We start from the raw sequence: 18,061 nt of genomic DNA on the forward strand, positions 1-18,061 counted from the left end.
TGGACAGAAGGTCCTGGCAGCTAAGTGAGCTACCTAGGTCCATCTGCAAAGACTTTGGTGGAGGGAAGTTATTATATTGGGTATATTTAGTTGGGGCTAAGACAGCCCGAGCTGGTCAAACCAGGTTGGAGGGCTGGGACAGCCTGGATCTCCTATTGGAATTAACAACACTTAAAAGGGATGCTTTTTGACCAGGTTTTCTAATTGAATCAAAGGCTCTGGCATCCTGGAAAGATAACTTATCTCAGGGAATATGCCTTCCTCAGGAGGAGCTGAGAATCTGAAAGGGATCACAGATCAAAAGGAAATAGTTTCTTAAAGGGACCACAACCTGCTTCAATTTCACAATTCCACCAACAGAGCATTAGAGACATATAATATTTTTTTTAACAAAAATGTTGTTTTTAGAAATGTTATATGTTTGCAAATCTTGAAACATAGTTCATTCCCTCAACTACCCACCTCCTTAACAATTACCTTGATGTCCAAATTGGAGACTTTGTATGGGAACAACGTCTGCCCTGGTCAACAATCACCTGACTAGTGAATGACTGCCTCCCTTGAACTGGGATTTCATGAAAGTATTTCTTCCATAACATTTTCCTGTCTAATATCAGGTCCCTCGTCTGGAACCCAAAATGATCAAATCAACTGTTTCACTGTTCCTACATGGTGTAAGTCAGTCTCTGCCCCTATAAATTCTGTTACCTCTCTTTTTCTGGGGCAGTTCTCTTAAGTAACTGCCCTGTGATGCTAATAATGCACATGTGTAAGGAAATATAACTCTTAATTATTTAAAAAACCACAGAGCACAGAATATTATATATACTTATGAAAATGAGGTTGAGAGAAGCAAATAAGGACTTTTGAATAGTGGATATGAGATTATCCTAGAAATACATCCAGAAAAGGAGGCTTGTCTTCAAAATGTTCCTTGATTCCCAGTGCCTGAATCTTAGAGTATGCTAAGCAGTTATATTGCTCTCATTCTTCTTGGGGTTAAATTGAGATCTTATCTTGCTCTCAGCTAATGAGTCCATTTGCTTTTCTATATTCTTTGTTCTATTCCCATTAACTTAATTTTCCTAAGATCTGATAATTATTTAGTTTGATAAAGAGATCTCTTAACCATTCATGATAATTTTTAGACCACTGATTGAAGGAAGCTAAGTTGGGGTTGGTTAGTAAGCTAAGTATAACTATCACATTGAGAATAATCAGGAAAAGTATTTTTATTCTTAATCTTTTACACCCTTAACCCAGAATGAGGATATTTTTATGTGTAGTAGAGACATATATATTGAATCTGATAGTCTCCTTAGAGGTGGGAGTATGTAAGAAAGTCTTATATCTTGCCTATGTTGTGCAGCCCTCCATTTTCTCCTTACAAAAACAGAAATCACAATCACCTTTGCAGCCAGTATCTCTGTTAAAAGCCTTATTTTTCAACTAGATTGAAAAGTGAGTCAAATTTATAAGAATATAAGTCATTACCCAAGTGACAAATGATCAAAGGATATGAACAACAAGTTTTCAAACAAAGAAATCAAAGCTATCTATCCACATACATACATACATATGAAAAAATACTCTCAATCACTATTGATTAGAGAAATGTTCATTGAATTAACTCTGAGGTAACATCTCACACCTATCAGATTGCTTAATATGACAAAACAGAAAAATGATAAATGTTGGAGGGGATATGGGAAAACTGTCGGTAGAGTTGTGAACTGATCCAATGGATCAGATCTCCAACTGATGGAAATCAATTTGGAATTATGCCCAAAGGGCTATAAAAGTGTGCATCCCCTTTGATTCAGGAATAGCACTACTAGATGTGTATCCTGAAGAAAAACTTTTTATTTTATTTTTAAATATTTTTTTAAAGAACAAAGGTTTTATTTATTTATTTATTTTTTTAATTTAATAGCCTTTTATTTACAGGATATATGAATGGGTAACTTTACAGCATTAACAATTGCCAAACCTCTTGTTCCAATTTTTTACCTGTTACCCCCCCACCCCCTCCCCTAGATGGCAGGATGATCAGTAGATATTAAATATATTAAAATATAAATTAGATACACAATAAGTATACATGACCAAAACGTTATTTTGCTGTACAAAAAGAATCAGACTCTGAAATATTGTACAGTTAGCTTGTGAAAGAAATCAAAAATGCAGGTATGCATAAATATAGGGATTGGGAATTCAATGTAATGGTTTTTAGTCATCTCCCAGAGTTCTTTTTCTGGGCATAGCTGGTTCAGTTCATTACTGCTCCATTGGAAATGATTTGGTTGATCTCGTTGCTGAGGATGGCCTGGTCCATCAGAACTGGTCATCATATAGTATTGTTGTTGAAGTATATAATGATCTCCTGGTCCTGCTCATTTCACTCAGCATCAGTTCGTGTAAGTCTCTCCAGGCCTTTCTGAAATCATCCTGTTGGTCATTTCTTACAGAACAATAATATTCCATAATATTCATATACCACAATTTATTCAGCCATTCTCCAACTGATGGACATCCATTCAGTTTCCAGTTTTTAGCCACTACAAAAAGGGCTGCCACAAACATTCGTGCACATACAGGTCCCTTTCCCTTCTTTATAATCTCTTTGGGATATAATCCCAGTAGTAACACTGCTAGATCAAAGGGTATGCACAGTTTGATAACTTTTTGAGCATAGTTCCAAATTACTCTCCAAAATGGTTGGATTCGTTCACAACTCCACCAACAATGCATCAATGTCCCAGTTTTCCCACATCCCCTCCAACAATCATCATTATTTTTTCCTGTCATCTTAGCCAATCTGACAGGTGTGTAGTGGTATCTTAGAGTTGTCTTAATTTGCATTTCTCTGATTAATAATGACTTGGAGCATCTTTTCATATGACTAGAAATAGTTTCAATTTCTTCATCTGAGAATTGTCTGTTCATATCCTTTGACCATTTTTCAATTGGAGAATGGCTTGATTTTTTATAAATTAGAGTTAATTCTCTATATATTTTGGAAATGAGGCCTTTATCAGAATCTTTGACTGTAACAATATTTTCCCAGTTTATTGCTTCCCTTCTAATCTTGTCTGCATTAGTTTTGTTTGTACAAAAACTTGAAGAAAAACTTTTTAAAGGGAAAAGGATCTATTTGTCTGAAAATATTTATGCCAGCTATTTTTGGGGTAACTAAGAATTGGAAATGGAGGGATTGCCTATCAAATGGGGAACATGTTGTGGCATATGATTATGATGGAATATTATTGTGCCATAAGAAATGACAAACAGGATGATTTCCAAAAAACCTGAAAGACTAATTTGAGTTTATGCAAAGTGAAGTGAGAAGAATCAGGAGAATGTTTTATACATTACAATGAAGAGCTGTAATTTTTCTTACTTCCTCAGTAATACACTGATTCAAGACAATCTGAAAGGACTCGTGATGAAGCATGCTTTTTTTTCTTCCTTCCTCTTTCCCTCCCTCCCTTCCTTCCTCTCTTCTTTTTTCCCTCCCTTCCTTCCTTCCTTCATTGTGATAGAGCATTGGGCTTTTCTGTTTTCTCTTATTCTGCCATCTTAACACTGTTGATATAATGTAGTTCCTAAGGAGGATATAGCAATAATTTTAAGGCTAATTAACTTGGGAATGCCACAAACTATGCTGGCTGTCAGATAACAATCTGTTTGACAGTAATAACAAAGTTTCTGAGATAATGAGGTGCATACCAAACCACTCTTTAACTCCACTTATAAGACCACTGTTCAATTGTACCTCTAAGCCATAAATTAGCCTATCCATGAGATGAAGCACCTAATCTCTCAATTTTTTTCCTGTAAATTCATCTTCTTGCTCCTGGTCCTTTGCTAAATTCTTTTGGAACTTAGCCCCACTTTAACTGGTGTCACAATCACAATAAACTTTGCTCCTTGACTTGAAAATGAGTTCAAGCCACAGATTCTTTTGAGACACCTCTTGACACTGGTCTGTGACTCCAATCTTTTGGGGTCTCCTTCTGAACCTCAACATTATCATCTGCATATTTATCCTGTGTATATCTTGTTTGTACATAGTTGTTTTCTACCCCACTATTAGACCTAGAGCTCCTCAAGAACAGGAACTGTTTTTTGCTTTTCTTTGTATTCCTAGGGCTCAGTATAGTACCTGGCACTTAGTAGGCACTTAATGAATGCTTACTGATTGTGGGACTAATTAGTAAAAGCCTAAATTCTCCTCTAGTTAATTTTTAAAAGTCTAGGGAATTGGGTTGTTTATGGAATTCAATATACTCTATTTTTATTACATTGTCCCTAGAGAAATTTACTAATTTAAAACAACAGATTACAAATCCTACCTCTCTTCCTCTCCTACACTTCCCCTCTCCCCCAAACACATTTTGGATTATTAGCAGGTTTGTACTCTAGTAATAAGTCTATCTTATACTTAGCAGTTTTACAGGTATCATATCACCATGTGGCATTATCTCCCTAGGGATAAAGCCTTAATTACCCTAGAAAACATTTTTTTTTTAATAACTAAAGATTTCATTATCTAGGATATACTTTTATTGATTGACACTTGGATAAGCACTAGAAGCACAATGGGTTGGTAGGAAGAATACTGAATTTGGACTTAAATCCAACTCACAGCTCTTCTTACTCATGTATAAAAAAGATGTTATACAGGCTCTATGAGCCTCAATTTCTTCATCAATAGAATGGGGACCTCTTTTCCATAATAATTCTTATTTGCTATACAAACATTGGTGATTTTTAAAAACTATACTAGGTATTTTTTTTAGCATGTAATAGTCATTTAAATGCAACTTAGACAATTCTGCTATTGAGACTTTTTTGGGGAGATGGGAGAAGTAATGCTAATACTTAGATTCTTGGACTAAATAAAAGCTGGGGGCAGCTTTCCCAGCCCTTCCAGATCCATGCAAAACTGTGAACTAAGGACAAAAGGACGTCATTTTTGGAGCATTTTTAACTCATAACTTCTTGTAATAGGCCTTAATCCTGGTTCCTATTTTCAGAAGGGTCTTGATCCCAACCTACCTGAGACTGAGATGAGAATGAGATGAGAATCCCATCAATTATTGATAAGGAATAAGTTATTACCCCTTTCAGGGACATGGTTGTATTAAAAGTTTGTAAGAGGCTTAAAAGTTTTTAAAAAATGGACCTTTGCATTTTCTGGTTGGCAGTGCTTGGAGAAACTTTCCTGAGAATTATTTTAATTGCTTTCTAAAGTTACTCTCTACTCTGTTACTGAGAGTGAAAATTCCTGAAAAGATCCTGTTGGACTTTATTAGAAATCCTAGGGTTTAAATTCCTGACTTTGCTACTCAATATCTGTTTGACTTTGCACAAACCTGTGTTTTCTGTAAAACGTAGATAATAATTCTAACTATGCCTATTTTAGAGGTATGTTGAGAAGAATGAATTAGATAATATGTAAAGTGCTTTACAGATGTAAACTACTGAGAGTTCGATGGGTTGATACAGGACAGTTATTTTTCTTACAAGGGTTTGATACAGGAGAGTTATTTTTTCTTTTCACTAATGCTTTAATCTGAAAAGGAGCCAAGATAAATGTTTTTAATTGAGCTGAATAAAAATGAATTGAATGTTAAATTGAATAGTTTTTTCCCTATCTGATCTCGCCTTTTATGAAATTCATATATTACTTTTTCCTTCAGGAATTTTGGGGTAGACTGTTCATAAGTTTAACATGCTAATTCTATCTCTAGTCTTAATGATTGCTATGATGAGTTTACAGGTCCTAGGAATTTGCAAAGATTAATTCTCATAAAATGAGAAATTTGAAATTCTCACTTTTGAGAAAGTGAGAATTAATCTTTACTTATTATTTTAGCAATGATCTAAAGCATGGCACTGATTACTCTTCATCAACATAGCTTGACATGAGCAATGAATGATTGGTTCTTACTTTGTGTTAATGAGCATCTCTGTTTCCTCTGTTTCTTTTTTAAGAATTGAAAAATGCAGCTCTCTATTTCCCTGCCATTGGGTTCCAGAAAATCCAGTTAAAACAATCCCAACTTTCCTTCTCTTGTTTGTTTTAGAAGGAAACTCTCTGGAAGAGTCCTGCCAAGGCCTTCCACCTGTGGAAGAAGGAGATAGAAGAATTAGTCTGATTATGGAGTTGTCTACACAAGTGTCACTACAGACAGAGAAGATCAATCTGTTAGAAGAAGTTTTAGAGGAAAAGGAAAAGAAGATACAACAGCTGGAAGCAGAGAGAGCATTTGCAATGGTCAAAATTGAAAATATTTCAGAAGCACCAAGTGCTTGTAATGATAACAATACTTTTGTGGACATTGATGACAATTTGTAAAGATTGCTTAGTAAGCAGACAATAAAAGTTTATTAAGTCATCAAGCTAGACAGCAAACTGAAGTAACCTCACTATGTATCAGTCTCAAGGTCAAGAGAATCTGTTGGAAAAATAGAGGAAAGGGCTAAGAAGCAAATGCAAAAGTCAGCCTTTGAATCCCCCCATTATATAGCCAGCATCAATCTGCAGGATCTAGGAAAGCAGGCTTTCAATCAGAATTCTAATAGTGTTTGTAAATCATTCCCAGGTTTCAGTGACAGTGGGGTATATGGGGGGAGAGAGACACAGAAGAAGTTAAGTAGTGAAGGAACTGATTAAAACTGTCCTTGGAGGAAGAAAATAACTCAAACTCCTTTTATATGCAGCTGTATTGTAAAAGGAGAATTGGAGCAGTGAAAAGGTTTGAACTGGTGAACTCTCCTGGGAAGGTGCCAGAGAAGGAGAAGCATTACTAGTTTAGTAAATAAGCCTGTTCTCTGTCCTTTTATTTTTCGGGGTTTTTTTCTTTAGGTATGCATTTTGGTTACATTTAGAAAGGGTTTGTTGAAATGAAACCAAAGAAATTAGAAGAACAAGAAGAGGTAGGTTTTGTAGAATATTCTCCTCCCCTGACAAAAACCCTCAATAAACTCATCTTTCTATTAAGAGAAAAGTTATGTTTTAAGTGAAATATGTAATACTGCTAAGATTTATTTCATCATGGTAGGTAGATATCAATGGTAGGTGTCTGGGCAACAGCATCCCCTTGACAGCCTAGCTTCAGCTGTGTCTCAACACAGCTATGTTCATGGTATAATGAGGAAAACCCACAAAATGTTACCTATTGAATGATGGCCAATGTGAAACATCTAATATCTATTCACAATGTGTGGCCTAATTGATGAATCTTGTCTAGCTCCTAAACAGAATTTCAAAGCCTTTAACAAAATATTTTTTTTAATTTATTGAGTCTTCATGGGATAGGAATTAATTAAAAGGAAAACCAAAAACTCAATAGGCACAAATTGTGTGCATACAACAAGCAAACCATGTAGAAGATTTCAAATCCTAGATGAATCTCCTTTGACTATTTCTTGGCAGAAGTTAAACTTTTATCATGAAGGTAGCATCACCAGGAAAATAAATTAACATGTGTGCAGTTATGCCTCTGATTCATAATGAATAAAGCCATTTTCCTCTGAGATGAGAAATGAGGTTTCCCTAGAACCAACCATGAAATAAAAGTAAAGAATCTTGACCCTTAATGATAGTTTTCATTTATATAGCATTTTAAAGCTTACAAAGCTCCTTTATATCCATTATCCACTTTGATCCTTACAACATATCTGCAGGTTCTTATAATCTCTGCCTTACTGATGGGAAAACTTATATTTAGGGAAGTATATAGAAGAACTAAGGCTCAAGTCCAAGTCTTCCAATTCTGGGTTCAATGATTTTTTTCTACTATCTTTTAATGATTCACTATGATATTATATGAAAGTTATTTCAGAAGCTAGTATGGCCATCCATGCCTACAGGGTCCTCTGAAATTAGAAATGTAGAAAGAGGATACAGAGGTAAACAGAATAATTTCTGCAAGAGGTAACAAAGTTCTCTAAAACTCTAAACTTTATAAGAACCTAAAGAAAAAAATTATTAATATTAAGAAGTGGAAAAAAGAACAAGATAGATCACTGGATGACAACTCCCACAATCTGCCTTGATCCTCCCAGTTAATGGGTATTTTCTGCTACTGGCTACCCATTCTTTTGTTCTTAAGATCAATTAGGAGGTTATCCAACTCTTTTAAGCATCTAGTTAAGATAATCTAGTGAATTGGCTACTTCCCATATTATAAGCCAAAATTGCTTTTTAATTAGGAGAAAAATTAGCTCTCAAAAGTATTTATCTAGTCTTACATTTTTTGTAGATGATACAAGACAATTTATATACAAGACATTCAATCTTTTAACAAAAATTTGATAATTAGGGTCATTATTTTAGTTCATCGTTAGTAAGCATCAGTGACTGCAGAGCACTGTGGATGTTACAAAGTTTACGTAAGTCACTTTACTTGTACACTTGGAGTTTACAATCATCTCATACAGGGATAAGATACCAATAAAGATAGCTATAATGTGCAATACTGTATAAAAGAACATTAGAAAATACTCTGTGTGAAGTCCTTTATGAGAAGGTTATCCAGAACTTCAGGGATCAATTCAATGAATTATAATAATATACCATTTTAAAAAAATTTAATAGCCTTTTACTTACAGGTTATATGTATGTGTAACTTTACAGCATTAACAATTGCCAAACCTCTTGTTCCAATTTTTCACCTCTTACCTCCCACCCCCTCCCCCAGATGGCAGGATGACCAGTAGATGTTAAATATATTAAAATATAAATTAGATACACAATAAGTATATTATGACCAAACCGTTATTTTGCTGTACAAAAAGAATCAGACTCTGAAATATTGTACAATTAGCTTGTGAAGGAAATCAAAAATGCAGGTGGGCATAAATATAGGGATTGGGAATTCAATGTAATGGTTTTTAGTCATCTCCCAGAGTTCTTTTTCTGGGCATAGCTGGTTCAGTTTATTACTGCTCCATTGGAAATGATTTGGTTGATCTCATTGCTGAGGATGGCCAGGTCCATCAGAACTGGTCATCATATAGTATTGTTGTTGAAGTATATAATGATCTCCTGGTCCTGCTCATTTCACTCAGCATCAGTTCGTGTAAGTCTCTCCAGGCCTTTCTGAAATCATCCTGTTGGTCATTTCTTACAGAACAATAATATTCCATAATATTCATATACCACAATTTATTCAGCCATTCTCCAACTGATGGGCATCCACTCAGTTTCCAGTTTCTAGCCACTACAAAGAGGGCTGCCACAAACATTCGTGCACATACAGGTCCCTTTCCCTTCTTTATGATCTCTTTGGGATATAAGCCCAGTAGTAACACTGCTGGATCAAAGGGTATGCACAGTTTGATAACTTTTTGAGCATAGTTCCAAACTACTCTCCAGAATGGTTGGATTCATTCACAACTCCACCAACAATGCATCAATGTCCCAGTTTTCCCGCATCCCCTCCAACAATCATCATTATTTTTTCCTGTCATCTTAGCCAATCTGACAGGTGTGTAGTGGTATCTTAGAGTTGTCTTAATTTGCATTTCTCTGATTAATAATGACTTGGAGCATCTTTTCATATGACTAGAAATAGTTTCAATTTCTTCATCTGAGAATTGTCTGTTCATATCCTTTGACCATTTTTCAATTGGAGAATGGCTTGATTTTTTATAAATTAGAGTTAATTCTCTGTATATTTTGGAAATGAGGCCTTTATCAGAACCTTTGACTGTAAAAATATTTTCCCAGTTTATTGCTTCCCTTCTAATTGTGTCTGCATTAGTTTTGTTTGTACAAAAACTTTTCAGTTTGGTATAATCGAAATTTTCTATTTTGTGATCAGTAATGATCTCTAGTTCTTCTTTGGTCATAAATTCCTTCCCCTTCCACAGGTCTGAGAGGTAAACTATCCTGTGTTCCGCTAATTTATTAATAATTTCATTCTTTATGCCTAGGTCATGAACCCATTTTGACCTTATCTTGGTGTACGGTGTTAAGTGTGGATCAATGCCTAGTTTCTGCCATATTAGTTTCCAATTTTCCCAGCAATTTTTATCAAACAGTAAGTTCTTATCCCAAAAGCTGGGATCTTTGGGTTTGTCAAAGACTAGGTTGCTATAGTTGTTGACTGTTTTGTCCCTATAATATACCATTTTAAATACAGCTAAGTGGTGCTGGATAGAGTATTAGAGCTAGAGAGCTGAATTCAAATCCAGCCTCAGACACTAGCTATGGGAATCTGCTCAAATCCTGTAGCTTTCCCTCTGTAAAAACAGCTAGAGAAGGAAATGGCAAACCACTCCAATATTTTTGCCAAGAAAACCCCAAATGGATTCATATAGAGTCAGGCACAACTGAAACAAATGAACAATAAATACTCCAAAAAATGGAGAAAAAAAACAACTTTTAACTCATGTACTCATTTCACATACCTCAAACATAGCCAAGATCTTAGAGATTCTCAAACATAGTTCCATTTACTATTGTGGTATGTCTCTCTGAGGGGAAAATAAATGGTAAGATTTAATTTCAACCATTTTCACTTGGTCTAACTCTGATATCTCATCCTCGCATGGAAGTGACTGGGTTCTTGAATCTATGCCAAGGGAATATATGCTTTGGCAGATTCTAACTTGCTAGTCATGGCCGAGACAAAAGAATACAGCTGCTTTCTGAGGATGATCCTAGCTAAGGACAGAGAAGATAATCAGGTCCTAAATTCTTTGACCATAGTAATCCATAAAAGAATAAAAGCATTTTAAAGAACCCTTAGTCTTTCTGCTTCAACAATGACTATGGCTGGGGAATGTTGGGGAAAGGAGCACATCTTTTGAAATGTCTTCAAACATTGACTATAGTAATCAAATGTGAGGGTTTTGAAATATTCAACAATAATTCAATTCCATTTAACAAAATGTAAATCCACTTGGAATTTTAGAACTCCACCCCAGACTGAGATGCCCTTATTGGTGATTAAGTGAGCAAGTGCAAATCAACCCCAGACCACGCTTCTCATTCCATACAGTCTTCTATTCTGAGCATCTCACTGTCTGCCTTGTTTTATAACTAGAACAGCACTGGTTGTCTGGAGTTCCAGAAACCATGTCCCACCTCCCTAGGTGGATTAATACACTCAGCTTTGGAACTGTACCCTGGGGCTGAGATGTTCTGATTGGTGAATGCAATAATAAAATAATAATAATAATAATAATAATAGCTATGAGCCAGGCACTGTGCTAAGCATTTCATAATTATTATCTTATTTGATTCTTAGAACAGTCTTGGGAGCTAGATGCTATTATTATCCCATTTTATAGATGAGGAAAATAAGACAAATAGTTTAAGGGACTTTCCCAGGATCACATATCTGAGACTTGATTTGAGTAAAGTTTTTTCTGCCTTATCACCTACCTGCCTGAATACAAATACACTTAACTTTCTATATCCAGACTGCTTTGCATCATGCTATATGCCAGGCATCTTGCCACTTCTCTTTCCGTGTATATATATGACCTTTCCACTACCAAACCACTTTTCTATTTCTTGTTCTTGAAACAATAAATAAATCAATACTATTACTGCTCCTTAAAAGGCTTGATTAATTGCTATATGGCTCTATTATCTCTGAAACTTCTTAGATCAAAGCTTGCTTTCCTGGCTATCACTCCTCAGTACGTGTTGTTTCTATTAGAATGTAAGTTCCTTGAGTACAGGAATTGTGCCACTTTTATTTATATCCCCCAAAACATACTTAATGCAGTACCTGGCACATAGTAGGGCTTAATCAATGCTTTTTTATTCATTCAACCATATATTAGGGGCTGCCCTCCACTGGAAACACAAAAGAAAAAATGAAAACTTATCCTTATTTTTAAAGAGCTTACATTTTACTGGAGGATGCAATAAATAAGTAAAAAGATGATTTTTTAGCAGGTAGAGTGTGCTAACGACAAGAATCAGGAAAGGCTTTGAGTAGAAGATATCTATGAACTATACTTATGTCAATATCTTTAAAATGAACAAAGGCAGAAGACAAAAGAAAATCATAGTTAAATGGAAAATGTATAACAGGGTCTTTTTTGAGAGGCAAATTTGTTGGGGGAAAGGCATTTCAATGTGAACCCAAGGGCAATAAAATTATCTTCACATAGAGCAGAGTCCTCTTATCTTGCAATGACCATGCTCCATGTAAGCAAAAATATCAACATAGAAGACAAGTTTACCTTTTATGTCAATTTCTGTTGCACATGAAGAGAAACTATGAATAACTTGAAAAAGTCTTTCAAATCAGAGCAGTATGTAGTTTGATACAAAATATAAATATAAGTATGGGAAAATGGTTTAAAAATTATAAAACGTGGTTTTCATCTGACAAAACAAATTCATTTATACAATAACATAATGGAGAAAGGGGGGAAGATTACAAATATATCTATTTAAAGAGTGAAATGTAGTGGAAATGAAAACAAGTCTACTTGGCATAAGATGCAAATAAGCCACATATCCAAGGACATTCATGGATAAAATCAGCAAGAGGACATTATTGGATGTCAAATTGAACAAATTTGTCAATATTACTATAATGATTCATTTCCATCAAAAATAATGGAGGAAAACTACATTTGGACTTTATTATGTAAATGTTTGTGTTATTTAAAAAATGGGATATCAAGTTAAGGAGAGCAGCTAGACAAGGTCAAGTACACAATGAAAATATTAGTTCAGGATGACACAGTCTTGAAAATATTGAAGGATTATTTTACTAGGTGTCTGAGAGTGGGTAAGATAACAAAAGAATGGGGGAAAATTACAGATGTTAACACTCTCCCTAAAGTGACTGAGAGAACATCAGTAACAACAAACCTATATGCCTTTTTTTTCATCTTTATGAAAATGATCTATGTGTAGATTAAAAATGTACATTCTCATGGAATCTACAATGAAAGAGAGAGCAGCTTCCATTAATTTTATATTAGATTGTATTTTTTATAATCACATAATTGACACACAAAAGCATAAGGAATAACAAAAATCACTTTTTGTGTTTATTATTTATTAGTTACAAAATCTCATTTGATTTAATAGAGCACAAGGAAGATTTAAATGCTCTCTTTCAACAAGGAGTCACTCATGCATCTATTAAACTATACAAGATTCTTTGATATATACAACTATAGACAGCAGAGTGTAAAATGAATAGAGAACTGAGTCTAAAGCCAGGAAGAACTGAGTAAAAATCCAGTCTCAAGACATTTTCTAACTATATGACCTTGGGTAATGTCACTTAATCTCTGTTTGACTCAGTTTCCTCATTTACAAATGAGTATAATAGCATATATTTCAAAAGGTTAAGAGGAGCTGAGATATTATTTGTAAAAGAACTTAACACTGTAGCTGATACATAATAGGCAAAATATGTATGGTAATTTTGTTCAACAACCATCTATTAACATACATTAAGAAACAGACTAAACAGTTGTTTGCTAGGATATTTTCCAATATCCTAGAGAATATCTTGCATATGATCCAAATACAAAAGAGAGTCCAGATACATATTTTTTTCTAATCATATTGTGCATTAAACTTCAGAACTTTAAGAACTTAAGAACTTTAAGATCCTCCTAATAATAGTTGACATTATTCTGACTAACCAGATAGGAAAAATTAAATAGATGAAAAATAATTAATGTCCAGAATATGACACTGCATTGACTAGCAACATGTAAATTTGGAACAGACTTTTGAACAAATAATAAATTGATCTCAAATTTAAACAGAAGGAAGAGAATAGATTGCATTTGGAAATGACCAATTTTAAAGACACTAGAATGCTACCTCACTCAGATACATTTTTAAAAAAAATTTTCAGTAGTATTTTATTTTTCCAAATACATATAGTTTTCAACATTCATTTTTATAAGACTTTGTGTTTCAATTTTTTCTCCCTCACTTATCCTAAACTCATGTAGGTTAAATATATATAATTCTTTTAAATATATTTCCATATTTATCATGTTGGGCAAGAAAAAATCAAAACAGGGGAAAAACAATAGACAAGAAAAGTCAAACAAAAAATGAAAATATATATCTATCCACATCTCCATAGTTCCATAGTTCTCTCTCTGAATGTGTATGGTATTTTCCATCCCAAATCTAAGAGAAGTGCCTTTATTCACCACATTGTTGATAAGATCCATGTCCATCAAAGTTAATCATCACATAATTTTCTTGCTATTTGTACAGTATTTTTTTGGTTCTGCTCACTTCACTCAGCATCAGTTCATGTAAATCTTCACAGGATTTTCTGAAATCAGTCTGCTAATCATTTCTTATGGAACAATAATATTCTATTATGTTCACATACCATAACTTATTCAACCATTTCCCAATTGATAGGCATCCACTCAATTTCCAGTTCCTTGCTACTTCAAAAAAGATTGCTACAAACATTTTTGCACATGTGGGTCCCTTTCCCTCCTTTAAAGATCTTTTTAGGATACAGATCCAGTAATGACTCTGCTTGATCAAAGGTAAGCACAGTTTTATACACTTTGAGCATAGTTCCAAGTCATTCTCCAGAATGGTTGGATCATTTCACAATTCCACCAACAATGCATTAGGTAGACACTTAATATTTTTTTTCAACAAAAATGTTGTTTTTAGAAATGCTATATGTTTGCAAATCTTGAAACATAGTTCAATCCCTCAACTACCCACCTCCTTAACAATTACCTTGATGCCCAAATTGGAGACTTTGTATGGAAATAACTTCTGCCCTGGTCACCAATCACCTGACTAGTGAATGACTGCCTCCCTTGAACTGGGATTTCATGAAAGTATTTCTTCCATAACATTTTCCTATCTAATACCAGGTCCCTCATCTAGAATCCAAAATGATCAAATCAACTGTTTCACTGTTCCTACATGGTGTATGTCAGTCTCTGCCCCTATAACTTGTGTTACATCTCTTTTTCTGGGGCAGTTCTCTTAAGTAATTACCCTGTGATGCTAATAATGCACATGTGTAAGAAAATATAACTCTTAATTATTTAAACAACAACAGAGCACAGAATATTATATACTTATGAAAATGAGGTTGAGAGAATCAAATAAGGACTTTTGAATAGTGGATATGAGATTATCCTAGAAATACTTCTAGGAAAGGAGACTTGCCCTCAAAATGTCCCTTGATTCCCAGTGCCTAAAATCTTAGAGTATGCTAAGCAGTTATATTGCTCTCATTCTTCTTGAGGTTAAATTGAGATCTTATCTTGCTCTCAGCTGATGAGTCCATTTGCTTTTCTATATTCTTTGTTCTATTTCTATTAACTTTTCCTAAGATCTGATAATTATTTAGTTTGATAAAGAGATCTCTTAACCATTCATGATAATTTTTAGACCACTAGTTTTTGGTTGAAGGAAGCTAAGTTGAGGTTAGTAAGCTAAGTAGAGCTATCACATTGAGAATAATCAGGAAAAGTATTTTTATTCTTAATCTTTTACACCCTTTACCCCAGAATGAGGATATTTTTATGTGTAGTAGAGACATATATATTGAATCTGATAGTCTCCTTAGAGGTGGGAGTATGTATAAAAGTCTTATATCTTGCCTATGCTGTGGCAAGACCAATAGCAGGGTGCAGCCCTCCATTTTCTCCTCACAAAAACAGAAATCACAATCACCTTTGCAGCCAGTATCTCTGTTAAAGCCTTATTTTTCAACTAGATCAAAAAGTGAGTCAAATTTATAAGAATATAAGTCATTACCCAAGTGACAAATGATCAAAGAATATGAACAACAAGTTTTCAGACAAAGAAATCAAAGCTATCTATCCACATACATACATATGAAAAAATATTCTCAATCACTATTGATTAGAGAAATGTTCATTGTAATAACTCTGAGGTAATATATCATACCTATCAGATTGTCTAATGTGACAAAAAAGGAAAATGATAAATGTTGGAGGGGATGTGGGAAAACTGTTGGTAGAGTTGTGAACTGATCCAATGGATCAGATCTCCAACTGATGGAGATCAATTCCAACGGATCAGATCTTCAACTGATGGAGATCAATTTGGAATTATGCCCAAAGGGCATCCCCTTTGATTCAGGAATAGCACTGCTAGATCTGTATCCTGAAGAAAAACTTTTTAAGGGAAAAAGGATCTATTTGTTTGAAAATATTTATACCAGCTATTTTTGTGGTAATTAAGAATTGGATATGGAGGGAATGCCTATCAATTGGGGAACATGTTGTGGCATATGATTATGATGGGATATTATTGTGCCATAAGAAATGACAAGCAGGATCGTTTTCAAAAGACCTGAAATATTTATATGAGCTCATGCAAAGTAAAGTGAGAGGAACCAGGAGAATGTTGTACACAGTACAATATAGAGCTGTAGTTGTCTTACTTTCTCACTAATACAATGATCCTAGACAATCCCAAAGGACTGGTGATAAAGCATGCTATCTTTCTTTCTTTCTCTTTTTCTTTTTTTCCTTCTTTCTTTCATCCTTTCTGTTTCTTTCTCTCTTTCTTTCTCTTTCTTTCATTTCCTTCCTTCCTTCCTTCTCTCTCTGTTTTTTTCTTTCTTTTTCTTCTCTCTTTCTCTGTCACTCTCTTTTCCTCTTGTACAAAATGACTAATATGAAAATGTTTTACATGATTGTATTTATATAACATATCTGATTGCTTACTGTCTCAGGGAAGGGGGAGGTAGGGAGAAAGAGAATGAGGGATACAGTTTGGAACTCAAAACTTTAAAGAATGTTAAAAATTGTTCTAACATGTAATTGGGGGGAAATAAAATATCATTTTAAAAATGTGTTCCTTGATGGCAGGAACTATCTTGGTTTTTGCAGCCTTTAAATCCTTAGAACTCAAGACAGTTCTGGGTACACAGCAAGTACTTAATAAATGAATTTTTTTTCGTTCATTCACTCATTCATTGTAAGAGTTGTAGTTGTGGTTGACTAAAAAGGGCATGGAGAGATTTATGGTGAATAAAAGTATATAGCAGCATGTTTCTATTCACAAGGATTTTAGTAAAGATTATAATATAGGAAATTTATAATGATAAAAGCACTTGTCATATACTCAGAACAAGCAATAACAGATATAAGCCTCAAGTGCTGCACAGCTACTGAAAATTCTTTGGCTAAAAGGCTACTGGCTATTTGGGTGGATACTCTGTGGAAGATCTATAAAAGAATGTGGACAAGACCCTCACCTATTGAAAAGTTATGAATAAGTTATTTATCTACACCAATTGAGGAGAATAGCTATATTAATCACATCACAGACTCACTGACAAATGGGTCATTAATCAGTTCTCTTTTTTTCAACCTGTTTCAGATGTTTTCATTTTGAATGTAGTCTTCTTCATAACTAGTTTCAGGATTTAGGAAAAATAAATTATGGGACAAACAGACGCAAAAGTAAAAAGTGTCTAAGAGCTATTCTGTAGAAATAATTTGCCTTTTTGTAAGAGGCTGAATTTTTGCCAAATTGGAATTACCTCCCACCTCTGCTTCCACAATATTCATTTTCTTCTATATTACAGTCAAGTGAGGAATTCTTGTTTAAACATGATAAATAGAGTAGTGCTGATGAATGTTGCAGGGCTAAGTAAAGATAATCTTCCTACTGCTAAATATAGAGGTAGCAGAGAGAAAAACTGATGCTGAGTCATAAATAAGAGGAAAAGAAAAATAAGAAAATAAAATAAGGGACAAAGGCTGGCTATTCAACTTTCTGAACTATATTTTATTTATTTATTTATTTTTTTAATAACTTTTTATTGACATTATTATTACCCATGCCAAGGTAATTTTTAACAACATTATCCCTTGCACTCATTTCTGTTCTGATTTTTCCCCTCTCCCAGATGGCAAGCAGTCCTATACATGTTAAATAGGTTACAGTAGATCTTAGATACAATATATGTGTGCAGAACCGAACAGTTCTCTTGTTGCTCAGGGAGAATTGGATTTAGAAGGTATAAATAACCCGGGAAGGAGAACAAAAATGCAAGCAGTTTACATTCATTTCCTAGTGTTC

At 34.3% G+C, this 18,061-nt stretch overlaps 1 protein-coding gene across 2 annotated transcripts in view; it reads left to right on the forward strand.

Moving 5' to 3' along the window:
* The window catches only part of CCDC192 (coiled-coil domain containing 192), a 327,828-nt gene extending 320,801 nt beyond the window's left edge, over positions 1-7,027 (forward strand). For both annotated transcript variants that reach the window (XM_031939355.1, XM_031939363.1), the window contains one exon: positions 6,093-7,027. In XM_031939355.1, the coding sequence (XP_031795215.1) occupies positions 6,093-6,364 (272 nt within the window). In that variant the 3' untranslated portion in view covers positions 6,365-7,027. The remainder of the gene's footprint in view (positions 1-6,092) is intronic.
* The last annotated feature ends 11,034 nt before the right edge of the window (positions 7,028-18,061 follow it).

The sequence above is a fragment of the Sarcophilus harrisii genome, chromosome 1, assembly GCF_902635505.1.
Source record: "Sarcophilus harrisii chromosome 1, mSarHar1.11, whole genome shotgun sequence".
NCBI lineage: Eukaryota > Metazoa > Chordata > Mammalia > Dasyuromorphia > Dasyuridae > Sarcophilus > Sarcophilus harrisii.